Raw genomic sequence first — 19,033 nt, 5'->3', positions numbered from 1 at the left:
TATGGACATATGCAAATAGAAATCGTTACAGTCGGGCGTGGGAGGGAACAGCGGGCGGGACCAAAGCGCTCACATCGCCACCACGCGGATCATTCAGAAACACACTCAGGAGCCGAACCCAGTACTCGGGAGTGTAGTAGTCGTACCACCTACGGCGCGCGCGTACGATCAAGGGTTGGATGAGCGGAGTCCCTTGAATAGGAGACGGAGGATGTAATTCCCGGCTCACATGTGACCCACTCCTTCGAATGTCAGCAATTTGGCGTGTCGAATTCCTTCCAAGATGTATTTTGCTTCCGTGTAGTACACCGAGCCTGATCCGAGCGACGTCAGGAAGGTTTTTCATTTTTCGTCAGTCCTTGCGGAATGACGCTGGGGGCTAGTTCTGACTCATTCGAGAGAGACTCACGGTCAAGAGTCCCATGCAGAACGAGAACGGGCACATGTGAAGGGATTGATCCCAGTTTCTTGCGAACATCGTACCCAGCGATCTGACCGACACGAGTCTCGAGTTAGTCCGAGCGGGTCTTTCTTCTCGCCTCTTTTATGGAAGGGAATCTGCGTGCCACTCCTACTTGTTGCTCTGCGCGATAGTGGATCCAGCGATGTCAGGACGTTCCGTTTCTTTTGAACACATGGTCAAGAGGAATTGATGGCAGAAGACTTACGAACAGTTCTCGCAGGTCGTCTCGAGTCTATCGACTCGTCTATCCGGCGATCAAGCAGTGGTCGGTTCTGTATGAAAGGAGACGAACTAGGTCAACCATAGCACGTCGAGTTTTGCAAATGGATTCAACTGACTTTGGGATTCTTGATAAAGTCGGGGGAATAATTGACCTGTGGGAAGAGCAAGAACTCTCGGGGATCAGTCTGATGGTGTAATCGCCGTCAAAGATCTTGACATTTCGTACGTTGGTAAAAGGTTCAACAAGTTTCCGTTTCGCCTCTCGCGTCATTTCGCCACCCCCTTCGCGAGCGCCATCTTGCGGTTGCGGAATCGCTTTCAGCAAGTCCGAATGAGCTCGTTTGCTGCGGCAGATCAAAGATCGACGCAGAGATCAGTGTCTTTGAAGCAGTACGGAGGTCACGTCGAGAAACAGGAAATACGCGGAAGTTGCAGTCAAGACGACGTGTTCGATTCTGAATGGCAACCTTTTCTCGTTGGTAAGCAATTGCTGTACAATCATGCCTGCTCCACCCGTTATGGGATCAGCCTAGGAGGTCTTTCTCGAGAAAACAAAGAAGCTACTCGCCTCCCATTGAGAACCCGAGGATGTCGATTCTGTTCCAACCGAGATGTTTCACGAGCTCGACAACATCTTGAGCCATGTCCTCGATCGTGTAGGGTTCATCCTTGCGTTTGTGCGGGATTGTCGAACTTCCGATTCCTCGATTGTCAAATACGAGCACTATCGAGACATGAACGACTGCGGTCAGATCTCGAGCAACCGCGGCGTATGGTTCGATAGGGCGGTACCTGGTCGCTCCTTTGCCAAGAGCGAGGCGAGGGGAAACCAATCGATCAACCCAACTGCACTCAGCCTGAACAATCGAGTACAGAGAACCATCAGCCCAATAGGGAGATCGCCCGGGAATGGAATCCAGATATGCTCACCCAGTTACGAGGACGAGTGGAGTGCGGTGAGGCACGAGTTCGCGCGAGAGGACTTTGTACCCAAACACGTAACCATCCGCACGACTGAAGAGCGAACATGCCCGCCGAGACGAAGTTGACATATTGATGAGCGAGAGGAGTCAGAGTGCGTTGTCGAGAGGAGTGAGGGAGACGAGGGAGAGGGTGGAGAGAGGGACAGGCGCCCCACTTGACCGAGTCGCCCACCGGCTCCAGAAAGAAGCCGACATTTTTTTTTTCGGTTGCGCTCGAACCTCCATTCTTGGAATACCTCTCGCAAGCTCGAATCACCGCCAACTGGTCGTGATCGAGAAAGACGGTGATCGGAGCGAGGTGAACCTGGGACTGGCGCGGAATGGCTGAGTCCGGGAAGACGAGAGTCGTCATAGACGCGTGGCATCGAGTCGACACGTACGGTGAAGAAACGCTGTCCATCGATTGCTAGGGAGCGGATACCTCTGATGACGTGGGAAGGTCGTAGAGGCTAGAGAGTAGGGGTAGAGTTTTCAGGTCGGAAACGAGGAATGTCACGTGCCGGGTAATCGAGCCGCCCTCCCTGCATTGGTTGATTCCTTGCTTTCCCGTGGTACAAGCCTATACCCTTCCAGGCCATTACTATATGCGTCCATCGAGTTGCATGCAGCCGAGCAAGGACCAATCCGAGGCCAGCGAAGGTACACCGCCTCCTCCAACCGCTCCTCTCATGGCACCTCCCCAACCTCGAGCGGAGCCAATCATTGCCCACGCGCCCTCCTTCTTGAACTCGGCGACGTTCAGGACGGAGCTCGGAGCGCCTGCAGACTGGACCGACCCATGCATGCCGTTCAACCCGTCAGCACTGCCCCCCTTGCCAGAAATTCCCCATTCAGAGATCGCCAGGCTGGCAGTCCGACACAAGACTGTAGCCTATCAATATTACCTGACATCCACAGAGCTTCCGCCGCGCTACGGGGCCACTCTCGATACTTACGAACTGTTGGAAGGGATTGGAGATGCTTACCTGACGTCGGCAGTCAGCCGCATTTTGAGGCAGCTCTATCCTGACCTACCTACTGGACCGCTCTTTGTAAGCTCTGTCGCTCCTCGATCTCGTTCTCGAGGGAAGAGAGAGCGCGAAGCTGACAGGCCCGGACAGGATCTACGGGAACGTCTCGTGCGCAACGACACGATCTCGTGGCTTGCGCTTCATTACAACCTTCCTTCTCGCCTCGAATTCGACGCTGTGACGAACATGCGCCTCAAGCAGTCGATCGCTGCAGACCTGTTCGAGGCGCACATTGGGGGACTCATCGAATTCGAAGATCGAGAACGGAAATCTACTACTCTGGACGAATGGCTCAAAGGGGTTTTCCACGAGGATGTATGGACGTCAATGCGTGAGACGAAGGACGGGCTCAAGCTGCGCAAAGTCGAGCAGGAGGTGATGAGACTCGAGCACCGACGACTCAAGAAAGCCAGTGAGCTCTTCCAGGCCATGTCGTCCAAAGATTTGTCTTGCGACTCATGTACTCATGATTGCGCGGTCTAGAACATATTGCCAGGTGGGAATGTAGCCTCTGTGACGACGAGCCACAACGTGGAGACCAAGCCAAGTTTCTTTTCGACACGCTCGATCCAGCCAAGGGATGGCATGCCAAATTGTATGTCGACGGCGAGTTCGTGAGCTGCGGGCACTCCAAGTTCAAGAAAGAAGCAGAGGTTGCCGCCGGCGTGAATCATGCCCGTCGTCTCAAGAAGGCGAGATAGTTCCGAGCTTAGAGCATTACGCTTAGCTGGCATTCTTATCTTATCCGTCGTATCATCTTCTAGTTGGCTTATGCAGTGCTGCCTCGTGTTCCGGCTGCTTATCTCGTGACTTTTTGTAAGGCCCCATGTTAAGACAAAACATCCCCTATGGTAGATTAAATTCGATCGATCAAAAGAGAATTTGGTATAGCAGCTGTGCGAACTGCCTATCGACTTCGAGAAGTCGTCAAGTGTGGCGGCGTGGGAGTCCCCGCCGAGTTCTTGCCAAGCTCTTCCTTTGTCTCAGAATTTTCGAGATATCATGTTCCTCTCGAGTCGCTATCCATTTCGCTTGCTATCATGTATGCCAGACAGCTGTTCGCTAGCCCCCCTACCCATGTGCTGTCTTCTCGATCATAAAGACACTAAACATGCCATGTAAATAACGTCAGTGCTTTGTCAACCTCTGCATATCTCGGATTACACGCGTTGATGGCGCGCGTCAACGTTGAAAACCGTTTCTTAGAGCGCGTTTTGCACTAGTCTCGAGCGCGGGGCGGAATTTTTTTTCCCAGCGCGGCCGGTCCCCCTTTGTGCGCGCAGACATGATCGTCAGGCTGCCGTTGAGACTAGTGCCAAATGAGCGCTAGACGTTACAGTATGTTCGATGCAGCCTCTTGCAGGTTGGTTCTTGACCCATTCTTTCAAGGATCGCGAGACTCGAAGAGGAGGAGGAGATCGTCAAACGAGATTCGCGCGGTTCAAGCTCGATACGACAACTCTGACGACACGACTTTGACTCGCCGAGATCGTTACGAACAGATATGTCACCACCTGATGCGTCGCCACTGTACAAAGCGCGTCGACCGTCGCAGATCCCTCTGTTGACCGGAGAGCCTCTCTCGCACGGACGCTGTCAGAGTCGATGGTTCAAGCTCTTGGTCGCCACGACGTTGACAATTTGCGCTGTGAGCTACTCCAGACATCTCGGGATCGTACTAGGATACGAGGCCACCAAGTTCGATTCGGTTTGCGAAGCTCGAGGCTTGTTCACGCCTCTCGCCCCGGAAGACGAACAACGCCGACTCGCAATTCGGATCGAGCCCGAATCTCTCGACCACGATGTCGCTTTGACCCCCGAGAACACGATTCTCAGCGACTCGTTCCATCCGGAATTGAGTCGCGCCAACATCCTCGCAATGTTCGACAACTCGTCTCAACCTGCTCGCCTCGATCCGGTCGAATTGACAGAACCATGCTTGACTCCTTCGACTCATACCTTGCCCCTCGTTTCAAAGCCTCGCATCACTCGCAATTCGCCTCACGTCTTCTTCGCGATTTCGACGACTCCCGAACGCGCAGTCACTTTCGCCCCAGTTTGGAAACACTTCATGTCGTCAATTCGAGTCAGCAATGACAAGTCGCGGGCACCAGGCTGCATCGTTACGGACGCTCAAGGAGGAGGTACCGGCGCAGAAACCACCCGAGCTAACGCTCTCTTCCGACAACAAGGTCTCGCGTGCAAAATGCAAACTTCGTCGAAAGTGGGACAGCGGTACGAAATGCGAGTACTCGGATTGATTCGAGACGCTTGGATCGAGAGTGAGCGCACCAGGTTCGAACACCCCGATTCCAACCTCGTCGAGTGGTTCGTGTTTCAAGACGACGATACCTGGTGGAGTGACATCGGGATGTTGCGAACGATGCTCTCGGCTTACGACAGTCGCGAAGATCACTATTTCGGATCGTTTTCAGAGACTCAAGGAACACTTGAGACCTTTGGCAAGATTGGGTTCGGAGGCGCCGGTGTCGTCCTTTCGAGGGGACTCGTGCGCAAAATGCAGTCAAGTGAGTCAGTCGAAACCATGACGAGGATGCGTCACGACTGACTCGTCGCTGCTGATAGCATTGGACCGTTGCGCTGAGCGATTCTCGGACGTGTTTGGCGGCGACGGCATCATGGTGAGCGCTAGTTTTGCAGTCCTCAGAACGTCAATTCGGCAAGCACTAACCACCAGGATAGTCTCACTGTGCTGCTTTCACTCGAGACATCCCCCTTGAGAGCCTGGTCGAAGAAGTTCCCTCTATGCGCCAAAGTGAGTGTCTCGTCCGCCACTTCCAATGCTCGTGTATTGACCAAATCACGCTTCAGTGGATATTCGTGGCGATGCGACGGGCTACCTAACTAGCGGGAGAACTCCATTCATGACCCTACAGTACGTTCTCCTGCATTCTTGGTCGGGTTTGAGGCATGAATGACGCCCCATTGTCCTCTAGTCATTGGACGAGCTGGCTCACCTTGATACCAGGACGCGAGCCCATCGCAGCGATTACCCTATTCTCTCGAGCGGCGTCGATTCTCGGTGGTCCAAACTTTCTGCGACGCTTCGTGTTCGACTCGGGCGCGGTTGAGGTTGTTCTTGGCTATGCCGTCACGTTGTATCATCAACCGCTGCGCGACGAGGATCTCGGCGCAGCTGAACACTCGTGGGATGCACACGAGCCGTATTTACCCGCGAGGCCCAAGATCAAGGAAGGCTCGGAAAAGCTGGTCTATTACATTTGTGCGTCCCTTGCAGTGTCTCCATTCGTGTCGCGTGGTGTCGCTCATCTGACTCCTACACCTTGTACAGCTTCGATCGATCGACTATCGCCATCTCTCGCCATTTTCCACCACACCTGCAATGACCCCGCACTCTCTGCCACTTCGCTCAAGACGTTCTCGGTTCTGTACGACTTGAGATCCCTCGAAGCTGGCCTGTCGGACTATCCATTGATGGAGGAGGGTCCGGCTCGAGCGAGTCTAAGATCCTCCTTCGATCGCCAACAATGGGAACAAGCTCGAAAGAGGCCTCGCATCTTTCAGTCTTAGTTCTTCACACCCTGTTCATTCCTATACATACATGTTTATAGATGTTTCTACTATCCCTAGATCACCAGCATAGAGTTTCGTGGATCGTGCAAACTGCAAGCGCTGGAACGCTTCGCTGACTTCACATTGGGGCAGAGTCTTTTTGCCGTACTTGTCTGATACCCCTCTTTGTGGGACGACGAACCAAAAGTCGATGATCTCGAGTCGACCTGAGGGTTGGGATGGGAAAACGCAAAAACGCGCTAAGCACGCGTCACGTGCAGTCTTCGGCCGGCTCTGCGGCAGCCGACGTTCGTCCGCAGCAAGATGAGCGTCCCACTTCATCCTCTGCCCAGCATGTCAGACAGCGTCACGACTCGAAGCTCAGCACAGGGTCGTCAGTCGGGATCATCAAAGCGTTCCAAGTGCGCAGGTTCAACATCGCGAACCGCTAGCAAGGATTCGAACAAGAGGGCTGCAGCGCGATACTGGTCAGTTGGACTTACGGGTGTCAATGTCGCGTTGTGGGTGAGGGGTAGAACGCTCGAACTATCAGAGTTCTCGGTACGCACAATTCGTTTCTAATCGCCTTGTGTGGCGAGCGCGACTCGACAGAACCTCGCGTTCTCGGGTCGATATCTGACAATTGGTTCAATTGGACCTGATACAAACAGCTGTTGCAATTCTTCCTATTGCTGTTCTTTGTAACTCACACGCTTTCCTCAACCTGGACCCGATCGAACGTGCCAGAGCGCAGCTGGGAAAGACCAAGGCGGTACCCGCTAAGCCTCGAAATCTGCCTCGTCGCCAACCTCGTCCTATTCCTGTACTGGACCTGCTGTGGAATCGGTCGCGTACTCGAGACATGCACGCGCGTCGATTCGAACGGGACGTACGCAAGCACGAGTTGCGTATTGAGAGAAGCCAAATTGCGCTTGGCTCAATCGTGAGCTCGAAACATCCTTCTCCCGTGATATCGGCTCAGGCACTGACAGCGATCGGTGGAAACTCTCGACAGTTACCTCGTCGGATTTGCGACCGTTGCGGCACTCGCATTCGAAGGTTTACTCTCCCTTTTGTCCGATAAAGAAGCAGGGCATTTCTTGAAACGAGGCCGATTCGTCCCTACTGGTCGGATGAATTGGCTTCGAGAATCAGAACACTATCGTTAAGACCCTCGAAGGACGTTTCATGCAAGTAGATTAGAATTGTTTCTTCAGATGCAACTTTGTACACCGAGAAGACGAGAAAAGCAATATAGTCAAGAGACTTCACAGCCCCGGGTACAAGCTGAAGGAGCAAGACCGAGTAAAGATGAGGTATACAAGCAAGAAATGGAGGAGAGACGGATTGTACAGCTCGTGCGCGGCGCGTGGAAAATAAAGAAAATTTCGGGAAAGGAACCTTTTTAGTAGGGCAGGGTCTGTGGGTGGAACAGCGGAAGAAGACTGATCAAGCTGAGACTTGCGAGAGTGAGATGGAAAGAGGGAAACATCAATGGACATTGAGACCGGAAGTCGAAGAGGTAGCTAGGTACATGGCTCGCGATCGAAAAGATAGCCGAGAGCCTTAGGTGCGGCGATGAGGTCAAGAAATACGAGGTATTGTGGATGAGGAGGGAGGATTAAAAGGCGACTCCTTGGCCGTCGTAAGGACCTCGCTGTGAATGCGACGACCCACTTCCAGCGCTTGGCGGTCGATGCCCACTCGGGGGTGGTTGCGATGCGTTTCCTCGCTGCCAGAAGCTGCGAAAAGGTTGTCGCTGTTGTTGCTGTTGTTGTTGCTGCTGCTGCTGAGGAGACGGCGAGAATCCTCGGGCAGGATGCTGCTGGTAGGGCGGAGTCGGGGGCACAAATTGAGGGTACGCTTGCGGAGGAGCTTGAGACGCATACCCGGAGCTCGTCGCACTTGTTGCGGCAGCGACCCCATTCGAGTTCTGAACCGATGCCGGTGTCGACGAGGAAGAGGTAGCGTGGTTCTGCTGGTTGCGGTCGTTTCTCGCATAGTGAGCCTGACGTGGAGGTACGACCGCGTCGGTCGTCGTTCCTGCATCGTCGCTGGATTTGTCATGTCGGTGCTGCGCTTCGTACCATGCGAAATCTTGTAGCAAGGACGCTCGCGATTGGTACGTTGCGATGATGCGGAGAACTTCGAGTCCAGCGTCGTAAGGCACTTCTTGCGTGTCTCGTGAAGACGTACTGCAATGCCGTGTGGCATGAATGAGTTAGAGTTCTTGACGATTTGAAGCACTACAGGATAATTGACTGACACTGGCTTGTTCTCGGGAGTGTTGTTGAGGCGAATGTGGCGAAGAGCATTGAGAGGAACATCTTTGATGTAGATCCACCGTACTTTGAGCACACCCTTCCATTTGTCGGAAGCCCAAACGTTCGAAGTGAGCGAGTAGTCGACCGGGGTCAACATCTGCGCCATGCCCGCAAAATGTCCACTGTACACTCGAAGTTCAGCGGAATCAGCGACTTTACATCTCCGAAAGGTTTGGCTCAAAAGACGTACCTGGCATTGACAGAGAAAAAGAGGTAGATTGGGCCCTTGTCGGCACTTTCCCTGAACGCCTTGTCGAGTCGCTTATTTCCGAGATCGGTCGACGCCCAGATCTCGTACTTGAGACTCTTGTGCACGTCCTCCTCTGTGTACGACTTGATCACGAAGAACCTCGCGTTCTGCGGTCTCAGATCAAACACAGTCGGGTTATAACCCTTTTTCTGTACGAGTCCATTGACATCGACCGGAGTTTCGGCGACTTCATCCTGGTCTGCAGACGGAATCGAGACTTGTCGCATATGGTTCGTCAGGTTCTGCTGTCCGGTTTGCGCCTTGATGGCGTCCATGGCTTTCAGAGCCTGAGCCATCTGAGACTGGAGTAACGAGATTTGAGCTTGTTGCTGTTGCATCAAGTTCCATTCGGCAGGCGCTACCGTGTGTTGCGGTGGGAGTGTTGGATTGATCGAGGTCGAGAACGGTAGAGCGCCTGCTGGAACGATTGTCGAAGCAGAGATCGATCCGGGTCCACCACCCCCGAGTAACATATCCTTTTGTCGAGACCAGTCGGCCGCAGTAGAACCTCCTGGGAACGCCGAGGCATGCTGCGGGTACAAGGGTGGCGGGAACGAAGACGCAGGATCGGCAGCGGCATTCGGAGGCTGTGACAGCATCGCTGCACCGTACACTTGATGAGGTAGGAGCAATTGAGACCCATGCGTGTGCGCGAGCGTCGGCTGCGCGAATCCACTTTCGTCGACTTCGTTCAGGGTTGCTGGGCGCTCACTGATGTCGCTCATCCCTCCTCCGCGCGAGAATGGCTGATGCGAATGTCCGATCGGAGGAACGAATGCAGAGGCGGAAGCAGGACCTTGTCTGGGGAGGTACGCGTGCTGTGTATTCGGCGACAGCGCTTCGGGATTGGTCACGAGAGGAGCGAGGCGTCGAGCAGAACCCGTTTGTTGGTGAGGAGGGAGACCAGCGCCGGAAGAGCCGGATGCAAGCGCGAACGACTGTTGCTGTTGATGCGGGGATAGACCGGGCGATGGCGAGACCTTTTCAAGGTGCATCGCTCCGAGTTGCTCTCCGAGGCGGTTTGTGCTTTCCTCGTTCGGGATCCCTCCGTTCGAAATGACAGGTTGACTGCTGCGCGAGCTACCACTTCCACCTCGGCTGAGACTACCCGAGCCGTTCGGACTGATCGAGCCCCCAGAGGTACCAGGGATTTGCCCCAACCCGAGTTGCTTCGTCTCGGCCTCTGTCGGACTCCAGGGGCTCTTGAGTCCTCCCAAAGCGACTCCGAGCGACGGACTTAGGGACCCTCCTGCGTGACTGTTTCCGGAGAGTGACGTTGAGGATTTTTTCGAGCCGAGCGAGTTCGAGTGACTGAGCCCGGCCCTTTGTGAGGCCGAGGCGTGACCAAGGGACTGAGAGTGGTGCAGCGTGAGCGGTGCAGGCGAGGTTCCCGATCTCGAGCGAGAACCAAAGCCTGCAATGCCCGGAGTTGAATTGAGCGCGAGAGAACCGATGGGTTGCGTAGGCGCGGTCGTGAGAGATTGCGCGCGTTCGAGCTGAGACTGGTTGTCATTTGCGAATGGCCCGAAAGACGAACCGGGTGAGGTTGACAGGACTTGCGAGCTGGTTCGACTCCGGGATTGGAACGACGACAAGGACTGGTGTCGGCGAAGGGCTGCATCTTCTTCGAATGCGCTGATGTTGCCGCCTGAAGGAGAAGTCGTTGACCACGGATCCGTGTGTGTTCGAGAGGGTGCATGGAAAGTTGACGATCGAGAGTGCGAGGATGCGCCAAACGGGGACGAGAGCTGCGAGGGGAAGCTCGCGGATAGTGGAGGAGTCTTGAGGGTCGCATAGGGATCGCTCTGGAGCCACGCATGCTGTGAGTCGATATCTCCCTCTGCACCTCCCTCGGCACCACTTTTGCGCTCATCCATGAGACCTCGTTCCCAATCCTCTTCCGCACGACCTCCAAGTTCTCGCTCTTCCTGCTCCTGATCGAGGAATGGCTTGAGGCTGTTCTTGTGGCGCAGTTGAGACGTGCCACCGGTCACGGCAATGTCGATCGCTTGAGTCTGATCGTGTTGCGTATCGAGCGTGTTACCAGAATCGGAGCCGTTCGGGGGCGGAGGAGACATGGTGTTTGCGGCTCGGCGCTCGGTCAATTTCTGGTCGCCTTTGCCACCGCGCAGGACGACGAACGAGCTCCTCTTTGGTTCGGGCATGTTGACCTGTTGCTGCTGCGCACGGTGTTGCATGCTGTCGTTGTAAGTATCTGAATGGGGTGCGGGTTGAGGAGGTGTAGCTCCGGCACGAGCCCAGGCGGCAGCTGCTACGACATCGCTGTGGTTGTTGTAGGAGGACCGCGAGTACTGATCGAATGTACTCGCGGCGGGAGAAACCAAGGAAGTGTATGCCTGGTCATCATCGAGACCAGATCCATGCCCGATATCTGACCAAGGGACGTTTGCATAAGGTCCCGAGCGAGCGGGAGACGGCGGCACGTAAAACTCTTGATCTTCCTCCGAGAGGCCTGCTCCTTGCCTAAAATCAAGTACAGTTTGTCAATCAGTGTCATCGTATCAGGCGGGGGTTAAACTCGAGGAGATGCCGGGACTGACAATGCGATTCGCGCGCGGTTCCTCTCGAGGCGCACGAGTCGCGAATTGGACGCTCCAACCGTGTTGTTTCGTCGGGCAAGTTGTGCACCACTGACGGTCGTTGCAGCGCTGACCACCGAGTCTCCCATGGTGGACCCGGCCGAAGAGAACGAGTCGCTCATGTTCGAGGCCGGATATCCCGCTGCAACGTCGGTTCCAACGAGAGTCGTTCGATCTCGATCTGTGCGGTACTGATGCTCGTTCATCGAGTAGCTGCGACCGTGCGAAGATCCCCTCGGATTGCTCGTGACGTCTGATGAACCCTTTGGAGATTGCGTTGCGGTTTCCCACCGTCGGCTGTGACCAGGTTTGATCGTGTCGGTAGAAGAGCTCGTCAGGTGCGGCGGAAACAGATCGAGTTCGGGTTTGCCGGTTGCGGAAGCGAATGCGGTTCCTGTCGAGACGCTCAGCTGCGGTCGCAAGTCGTTGCCGGTTCTACGCGTGAGAGGGTCGTTATGATCGCCTGTCCGAACAGGAGGCGACACTCGGTTCGACATGAACCCTCCAGAAATAGCTTCGACCGAGAATCCGAGAACAACTGACGAGGCCGGTTGCACGCCAAAAAAACGGGGTATTCCGCAGCGCTACTAGTACACGCGACTTTAATACTGTAATTGCCCATTTTATAGGCTTTCCCTTTAGTCTGTCCCGGACACTGAATCCGCGCAACGCTCGCAACAACAAAGCGAGCGGTTCGCATGACAAGAAAAACTCTTTCTTCTCCTCTCGGTATTCAGCCTCTTTTCCGGGGCCACCAAACTCGCGAGGGCAAGCGAGCTTGGCACCAGCCACCTTTCGGAGAACGAGGTTGACCGTGTTCGTTACAAGCAATGAAAGCGTAGAGAGTGGGCACGTTGTACAGATAGCGAGCGAGAAGGATACGCGAAACAATGAACGAAGAAAAATGAGAAACATGGACAAGAGAAAAGTGAGACCCCAGACGGGCGGCCAACTTCGGATCTGAAGGCAATCAGTACCCTGGATATGGACAACCTCAGTGTGTCGTGTGCGCAGTCGGAGTTGTCGGCGAGTGCTGTTCATCTGTCTCGGCTTCAGCTTCTTCTTCCGCGATTGCGTCTTCGGCAATCGATCGAGTTGCATCAGGGGCTGGATCGTCTCGATGCCAACGAACGACCTGTCAATCGACAAGTTTGTGCGTCAGAATGAGCGAGTCTCGGGGTTTCAGGTCCACACGGAATGCCTCTCACTTCGACCGCAGCTCCCTTGCTCGTCTTGCGTTCTTCAGCGGGCTCTTCCTCCTCTTCGTCGTCATCATCGTCATCCTCTTCTCGACTGCGATCCGGTTCTTCGTCTTCCGAATCACCATTGCCTGCGTACGAGAAACCGTCAGTCATGTGCGGAGGCAGGAAGAGTCCAACCGGATAGGATGGGACAGCACCTTCTTCTTCATCCTCTTCGTCCTCATCTCCGTCGTCCTCGTCCTCTTCCTCCTCTTCGATCCCTTCTTCCTCTTCCTCCTGCACCTCTTCGAGCTCTTCTGCGTCTGCTCGATCGTCCGCTCGTCCAAGCTCGACGACTTGTACCTCTTCCCGCTCGCCCTGCCTGCTGCGACCGACGCTACCTTCGCGCTCTCGTTTGACCGCTTGCGCGTGCAACGCGGGACTGACCGCTCGTTCGGCATCGACGTTGCCATGTTGAGCCTTGTCGATCAACCGGTGCAAATCGGCTTCCTTGTCCCGGTCAATCATCATCATGCCGTTCCCGTTGTGCAACGACATCATGGTCGAGGACGAGTTCGAGAGCGATTTGTTCATTGGCGTCGTCGGATCGAACGTCGACCGACGTTCGGTCGATTGAGGTCTTCGGATCCCAGTTCCAGAGGGCACTCCTGACAACGTGAACGCTTCATCGAATACGCCTCCTGCGGCGGAGGCGGACGATCCACGATCCGATCCAGCTCGCGAGTTCTGTCGGCTGAGGTTAACCCCACGTCCACTGCCTTCGGCACCGGCTTCGATGTAGTGTAAGCTGAGCGCATCCGTCGACGGCCTTCTCGACAGGTTCGGCGAGTGCGTCCTCGACCCTGCCGAGTGTCGATCGCCTCGATCGCTACCGCGCAGGGACAAACCGGGTGGGGAAGGCGAGCGGGAACGGCGCGAAGAGGAAGATCGGCGTGACGCCGGTCGAGAAGGAGACGCTGGGTGACGCGGAGTGGGCGCTGCGAACGTGAGCGAAGACGAGAGTCGCTGGGACAGAGCCGAAAAGTGTTCTGAAGTCGAGGACGGACTTGTGGGTGAGTAGAACGAGTGCTGCTGCCCGTGAGGCAACAGCGACGGCGTGTATTCGCCAGGAGAGATCGCTTCTTCGTCGCCTAATCGATAACGCACTAGATCAGCGCAAGTCGGGGGCACATGCAGGGGAGAATGTGAATCTACTGACCCGTTGTCGACATGGTGTCGCTGCGTTCTGGCGGCCTCGGCACGAAGGGTTTCACCCGTCCACTGACAATCGAACTCCTCCTCGATTGCGGTCGTTCTTCGGGCTTGGGCAGCGGAGCAAAGTGACAGTGGGGCGAGGGAGGCGACAGAGCGCGCTTGATGTCGGTCGTGACGAGCGAATCGAGCGCTGGCTTGGTACCCGCTCCAGACGGAGATGCGGTCTGTACGAGAGATCCTAGAGCGGGAGGAGGCGAGCGCACGCCATCGGACGAGAAGCCGCTGTCGGCTGACTCGGCTGGAGAAGCGACTCGCAAGAGCGGCTCGGGAACTACGTGAGGGACAGGAGGCGAGTTCGGACGCTCTCGGATCGTCGTCGAGTCGTGCTTGTTCAACAGGATGCCCGGGGTCGGCGGGGGAGGCGTCGGGGAGATGCCTGACGTCGTCGAGGGCTCCTTCGATCCTCTGTCAGCGCCCGTTAACGCCATCGGAGTCGCGATCGATCCCGAGTGGTGTTGAGAGAAGTACGATGATTGATTGCCTGCACCAGGAGCGACCTGGTGCACGCTGGGCGAGGCAGGAGTCGGAGAGAATTGCGGTGATTTCAGCGCCGAGTTCGACACGGCTGACGAGGGTGAAAGCGATCGCTTGATGATGGGCTGCAAGGTCGAAGCGTCTGACAGCGGGGGCGACTGCGCCATCCCTGCCCTAGAGTCGTGCGAGCGGGAGGAAGGCAATAATACCTCGTAATAATATTCGACTGCAGCGAATTAATATTGTCCCGAATGTTGATTCCAAATTACGATTACACAGAGACCCGCGAGTAACGATCGGCAGACACAGTCGCGCACGGCGAGGCATGTGTGCCAAACAATCACTCGTAGCTCACAGCTGCTCTCAAATTTGCCATGACAGAGACCTTGCAGCGCGATCCGATCTGAGGTGGTCGAATAATATTATCTCGCACGGGCCCCGCATTGCGCTGAGTTTTCGACCCGTGCACTGGCACACGCGTTTGACAGGGTACCGAGTACAACAAGACGGGCAGTTTTGAACGATATCTTCGGGCTGAACCCTGAACGTTACAAACGGATCCCCCGCTCGAAAAATAGGGTGAATCGACAACATAAGTACTGACAACTATACGGACACGTGCAAATCCTCACGCCATCTGGAATCGCGAGTTGACCTCGTCGACGTGGTGGTCAACCTGCTTCCCTTTGCCCTTCTCGCGGCGTCGACGCTCTTTCTCAAGCTCGACATCGTCGATACCGACATTCGTCAGGCCAAGCGCCGAACCTTCTGGCGGGGTTCGAGGTGACGTGAACTCGCTCTCCGTGTCGAGGTCCTCTTCTCCCTCTTCGTCTATCCGGTCCGAGTCTTCCGGTACAACGACTGCCTCTTCGACATGCTCAACCTCTCCTTTGTTCCCTCCACTCTTCGCCTCGCGTTCCATCCTCCGTGCTTCATCGACACTGCCACTACTCGTCGTCGACGAGAGAGACGCGCTGCGGTTCTTCTTTGCTGCCGCCGCCGCTTCCGAATCTTTGCCGCCGTTGACCTTTTTCCAGATTTTCGACAGGCCGCGTTGTGCGTCGCGCCAAGTGTACACGTCTTCCGGCAAATCACCACCCTCATACCACTGCAGAGGACCTACCGAGAATCAAAGTAATGCAGGTTCAGCTCTGGCTAGTCTCGAAAATGGATCCACAAAAGTCGCTAGTGAGCGCGGGTGTAACTAACCTGCGTAACGAGCCTGCTGGAGGTTAGGTTGACCGCCTTGCGCGTTAATCATCTTGGCTCGCGATGCGACACCCAGTGAGATCGAGTTGCTGCGGTTCGGTCGTCGCCCAGGAGGCAAAGGTGCGAACCGGATGCATTGTCCCGACGATCCTCTCGAGCTCGAGGACGATGCAGATCGATTCGACATGATCGAGCTGAGGGGAACAAACGCCGAGTTCGGAGAGCCATTCGCCGGTGCCGCGCTATTCAGAGTCGACGATGATGTAGTGGGTTGGTCTAGTGCAGGATTCGGTCGAGCGGGAGACGACGAGCGAGGAGTCGAGATGGGGGAAGCCGACCTCGAACGCAGGCCTGACAGGTCTGGTCGAGGTGGAGACATGTTGCTGTGAAACGATTGGGGTTGCTGAGAGAGCGCAGATGCGAAGCTAGTGGTAGATCTCCCAACCCGCGCTTCGTCTTCGTCGTCCTGCTCGTCCGCGTGCCGGTCCAAGTCCTGGTAAAAGTGGGCAGGTGGAGGCGAATGGTGCACCTCGACGACGATGCTCGTCCGTCGCTTGCCCGGCAGGCGGTCCAAAAGTGACGCGGATTTCGAAGCCGAGGCTGGAAGCGGATTTAGCAGGATCGACGGTGTGATCGGTTGGGCCGTTCGGGGCGAGGGCGGCAGCTGAGGCTTGCACGGGGGCGAGGTCGAATGCACGAGCGAGCTTTGGCTGGACGACGCGCTCGCGGTGGAGTGCTCGTTCAACTCGACGAGGGAATTTGAAGATGGCGGGCGTGCGGAGGAGCTGGAGAAATTTGAAGGGGAAGCTGGAGCGACTCCGAGTGCTCGTTGCCCCCATGGGGATGGAGAACGACTCATGACTTCTCCTAGCTGCTCGGGTGGAGCGACGACGGCTTACGATGGAGCCGGGAAGAGGGAGGATCTGAGAGCGGCCGAACGGGATGACGACCCGCAGGCCGCAGCCGGCTCTTCCGATCCGCCGCGCACGGATGTGGGGACCTCTCAATTGACCTTCGGAACGGTCGGACCGCATCGTGTAATGGACTTTACGGTATTCCAGAAGCTTTGATCTACTCGCAGCGGTCTCGGGTCGCGATGCGCGAGTCGAAAGATTTCCCTGCAAAAAAGCTTGGCCTCGTCCGTAGGCACGTGCGATATTAAAGTTCGCAGTCAATCTCGCTCGTTCACCACTTCTACGGTCCCTCTCGACCCTCGACCCGGCACTATCGACTCTCGAACCGGCACTGTCGAAGATGATTACTGCTCAAGTTCGAGACGCCACGCCTGTGCCGGCGACGACCACGAATGGTGTGGCTCCTAATGCCGGCGGAGCGACCGCATTGTCGGGTTCCTCTGCCACTTCCAGCGCCGGCGTACCGCTGTGCATGAGCGGGTGTGGCAACCCTGCAGATCGCAAGAACACGTGTCCGACGTGCCAAGCGTGAGTGAGCGCTGCCCATCCACGAGCCAAGCACAGATCGCGTCTGATTCGACCCTCTCTCGAACGTGAAGCCTCAAGGTTGCAGGAGCCCAGTTTTGCAGTCCAACTTGTTTCCGTGACAATTGTTCGTGATCGAGTCATGTCCCTCGCGAGAGGTCCAACTGATCCTCCCTGCGGTACAATCCTCAAAACTTGTATGCAGGGAAGACTCACAAGCTCCTGCACGTCAAGACTGGGCCTGGCAACTACCAGTTTCCCGAAAACAGTTCGTCTCCGATTTCTTCCAAGCTCCTCGAGAATTGATACTGACTGCTTCAGCCTTTTACGTGCACAGCAAAAGACGCATTCGACGGCAGGTTTACCTACACCGGGCCTTTGAGAGCGGTTGTGCCCGTCAAGGATCCTGTCGCAAAACGACAAGTACCAGACCACATTCCGAAACCCGACTATGCAACCGAAGGTGAGGCTGCTTCGATCGACGCGCCTTAAAAAGACATACTACTGATTGAGTTTTGCCCTTTACTCTTTATTTCCTGACAGTGAACGGTGTATCATTCTCGGAAGAGATTGCAAACCGGATCGAACGTAGCGGCAAGATTCTGAATGCCAAGGAGATCGAAGGTATGCGCAAAGTGTGTCGCGTAAGTGCCCGAGTCGTTCTCTAAGGTTCTCTCACTGCTTTGCGATCTGACTTGCAGCATCCGTGATAGCTCGCGCGCGAAGTACTCGATATTGCCGCTGCTGCGATCCGACCGGGGATCACGACCCTCGAGCTTGATCAGATTGTGCATGAAGAATGTATCAAGCGCGATTCGTACCCGAGTCCGCTCGGGTACCACAAATTCCCGAGGAGTGTCTGCACGAGTGTCAACGAGGTTATCTGTCACGGTTCGTGCCTTCAACTCGACCCGAGCTGCTCCCCTTCTCTCTGCCTGACACGGTCCCTTGCGTCTGGGCGGTTCTCTCGCAGGTATTCCTGATGCTCGACCACTCGTCGAGGGTGACATCGTCAATCTCGATGTAACCTTGTACCATGGTGGATTCCATGGAGATATCAACGCTACTTGTCAGTCCCCTTCTATGGACCATCTGATACATCCCGCCGGCAAAACCTGACGATGAAGAGCATCAACAATCGCACGATCATGATCGCAGACCCGGTTGGAAGTACGGTTTCGCAGACGAACCTCGATGTAATCGCGTGTGCCCGTGAATGTCTCGACGAAGCGATTCGACTGTGTCGACCTGGATTCCAGTATCAGGACCTCGGCAAGACGATCGAGTTGATCGCGAGCAAGCGAGGGTTCTCGACGAACAAGACATATGTCGGACATGGGATTCACCAGTTGCGTTTTATCGCTTCCACCTCGATCATGACCTCCTACATGGGTCACGTTTGACAGGTGTATTGACATCGTTCTTCTGGCCTTTGGAAAAACAGGTTGTTCCACCCGGCCGCTCCCAATGTACCTCACTACGCTGGTAACCGTGCTTCAGGCACCATGCGAGTTGGACAGGCAAGTTCTTTTCTGGTCCTTACTCGGCGCAGATGAGTGAGAAACTGATTCAGCCTAACCCTTCGTATCACAGACCTTTACGATCGAACCGATGATCTGTGTCGGACAACAGAAAGAAGTACACTGGCCTGACAACGTAAAGTCACATTTGTCTGTTTCCTTCCCGTCGTCGGAAGCGGCGCCTGACCATGTTCCCTACCGACCCTGTTTCTTAGTGGACTGCGGCGACGTGCGATGGTAAAGCTTCGGCTCAATTCGAGGAGACGTTGTTGATCACTCCCAAAGGAGTCGAGGTGTTGACTCGAGCACCAGGGTGGGTATTGCCAACCAAGAGGGCAGACGTGATCGAGATGGAAACATCCATGAACGGGAACGGAGCCGGAGGCAAGAAGAAGAAGGCGCGCAAGTGAGGGACGTTCACCCTGACCCCGAACATATGATCAAGCCATTGTGATCTCGCAGGCCGAGCAATGATGATATGATACGAAAGTGTAATTGTATCCTAGCGGGACAATTGACCAATACATGAAACAGAATACTATAGTTAGC

The 19,033-nt window shown here is 55.5% G+C and overlaps 7 protein-coding genes across 7 annotated transcripts; 3 read left to right on the top strand and 4 right to left on the bottom strand.

Moving 5' to 3' along the window:
* Positions 1-25: 25 nt before the first annotated feature.
* Positions 26-1,737, bottom strand: JCM15063_000806 (alpha/beta fold hydrolase; the record flags this gene model as incomplete). The annotated part of the gene is made up of 11 exons (XM_076680700.1): positions 26-149; positions 230-314; positions 410-491; positions 576-583; positions 669-735; positions 802-837; positions 912-1,029; positions 1,108-1,189; positions 1,254-1,409; positions 1,478-1,542; positions 1,616-1,737. 11 exons carry the CDS (start codon positions 1,735-1,737, stop codon positions 26-28), a joined length of 945 nt encoding a protein of 314 aa, XP_076532192.1.
* Positions 1,738-2,270: 533 nt separating this feature from the next.
* On the top strand, positions 2,271-3,379 carry JCM15063_000805 (ribonuclease III domain-containing protein; the record flags this gene model as incomplete). The annotated part of the gene is made up of 2 exons (XM_076680699.1): positions 2,271-3,090; positions 3,162-3,379. The coding sequence occupies 2 exons, from the start codon at positions 2,271-2,273 to the stop codon at positions 3,377-3,379; spliced, it is 1,038 nt and encodes a 345-aa protein (XP_076532191.1).
* Positions 3,380-4,182: 803 nt separating this feature from the next.
* On the top strand, positions 4,183-6,230 carry JCM15063_000804 (uncharacterized protein; the record flags this gene model as incomplete). The annotated part of the gene is made up of 6 exons (XM_076680698.1): positions 4,183-5,206; positions 5,265-5,320; positions 5,382-5,454; positions 5,511-5,574; positions 5,636-5,922; positions 5,992-6,230. 6 exons carry the CDS (start codon positions 4,183-4,185, stop codon positions 6,228-6,230), a joined length of 1,743 nt encoding a protein of 580 aa, XP_076532190.1.
* Positions 6,231-7,833: 1,603 nt separating this feature from the next.
* On the bottom strand, positions 7,834-11,883 carry PHO92 (mRNA-binding phosphate metabolism regulator; the record flags this gene model as incomplete). Its single annotated transcript, XM_076680697.1, has 4 exons — positions 7,834-8,407; positions 8,479-8,658; positions 8,727-11,270; positions 11,348-11,883. 4 exons carry the CDS (start codon positions 11,881-11,883, stop codon positions 7,834-7,836), a joined length of 3,834 nt encoding a protein of 1,277 aa, XP_076532189.1.
* Positions 11,884-12,380: 497 nt separating this feature from the next.
* On the bottom strand, positions 12,381-14,483 carry JCM15063_000802 (uncharacterized protein; the record flags this gene model as incomplete). Its single annotated transcript, XM_076680696.1, has 3 exons — positions 12,381-12,521; positions 12,595-13,718; positions 13,787-14,483. 3 exons carry the CDS (start codon positions 14,481-14,483, stop codon positions 12,381-12,383), a joined length of 1,962 nt encoding a protein of 653 aa, XP_076532188.1.
* A 461-nt stretch (positions 14,484-14,944) lies between these two features.
* Positions 14,945-16,384, bottom strand: JCM15063_000801 (uncharacterized protein; the record flags this gene model as incomplete). Its single annotated transcript, XM_076680695.1, has 2 exons — positions 14,945-15,435; positions 15,526-16,384. 2 exons carry the CDS (start codon positions 16,382-16,384, stop codon positions 14,945-14,947), a joined length of 1,350 nt encoding a protein of 449 aa, XP_076532187.1.
* A 395-nt stretch (positions 16,385-16,779) lies between these two features.
* JCM15063_000800 (uncharacterized protein) lies at positions 16,780-18,894 on the top strand (the record flags this gene model as incomplete). Its single annotated transcript, XM_076680694.1, has 11 exons — positions 16,780-16,967; positions 17,039-17,091; positions 17,170-17,232; positions 17,302-17,427; positions 17,508-17,608; positions 17,678-17,855; positions 17,938-18,033; positions 18,123-18,312; positions 18,409-18,484; positions 18,558-18,620; positions 18,700-18,894. The coding sequence occupies 11 exons, from the start codon at positions 16,780-16,782 to the stop codon at positions 18,892-18,894; spliced, it is 1,329 nt and encodes a 442-aa protein (XP_076532186.1).
* Positions 18,895-19,033: the final 139 nt, after the last annotated feature.

Source organism: Sporobolomyces koalae (genome assembly GCF_050403365.1).
Source record: "Sporobolomyces koalae JCM15063 DNA, S_koalae_JCM15063T_v1_ctg43, whole genome shotgun sequence".
Classification (NCBI taxonomy): domain Eukaryota; kingdom Fungi; phylum Basidiomycota; class Microbotryomycetes; order Sporidiobolales; family Sporidiobolaceae; genus Sporobolomyces; species Sporobolomyces koalae.
Note: the sequence above shows the minus strand (reverse complement) of the source record. Positions and strands in the feature narration are given on the sequence as shown.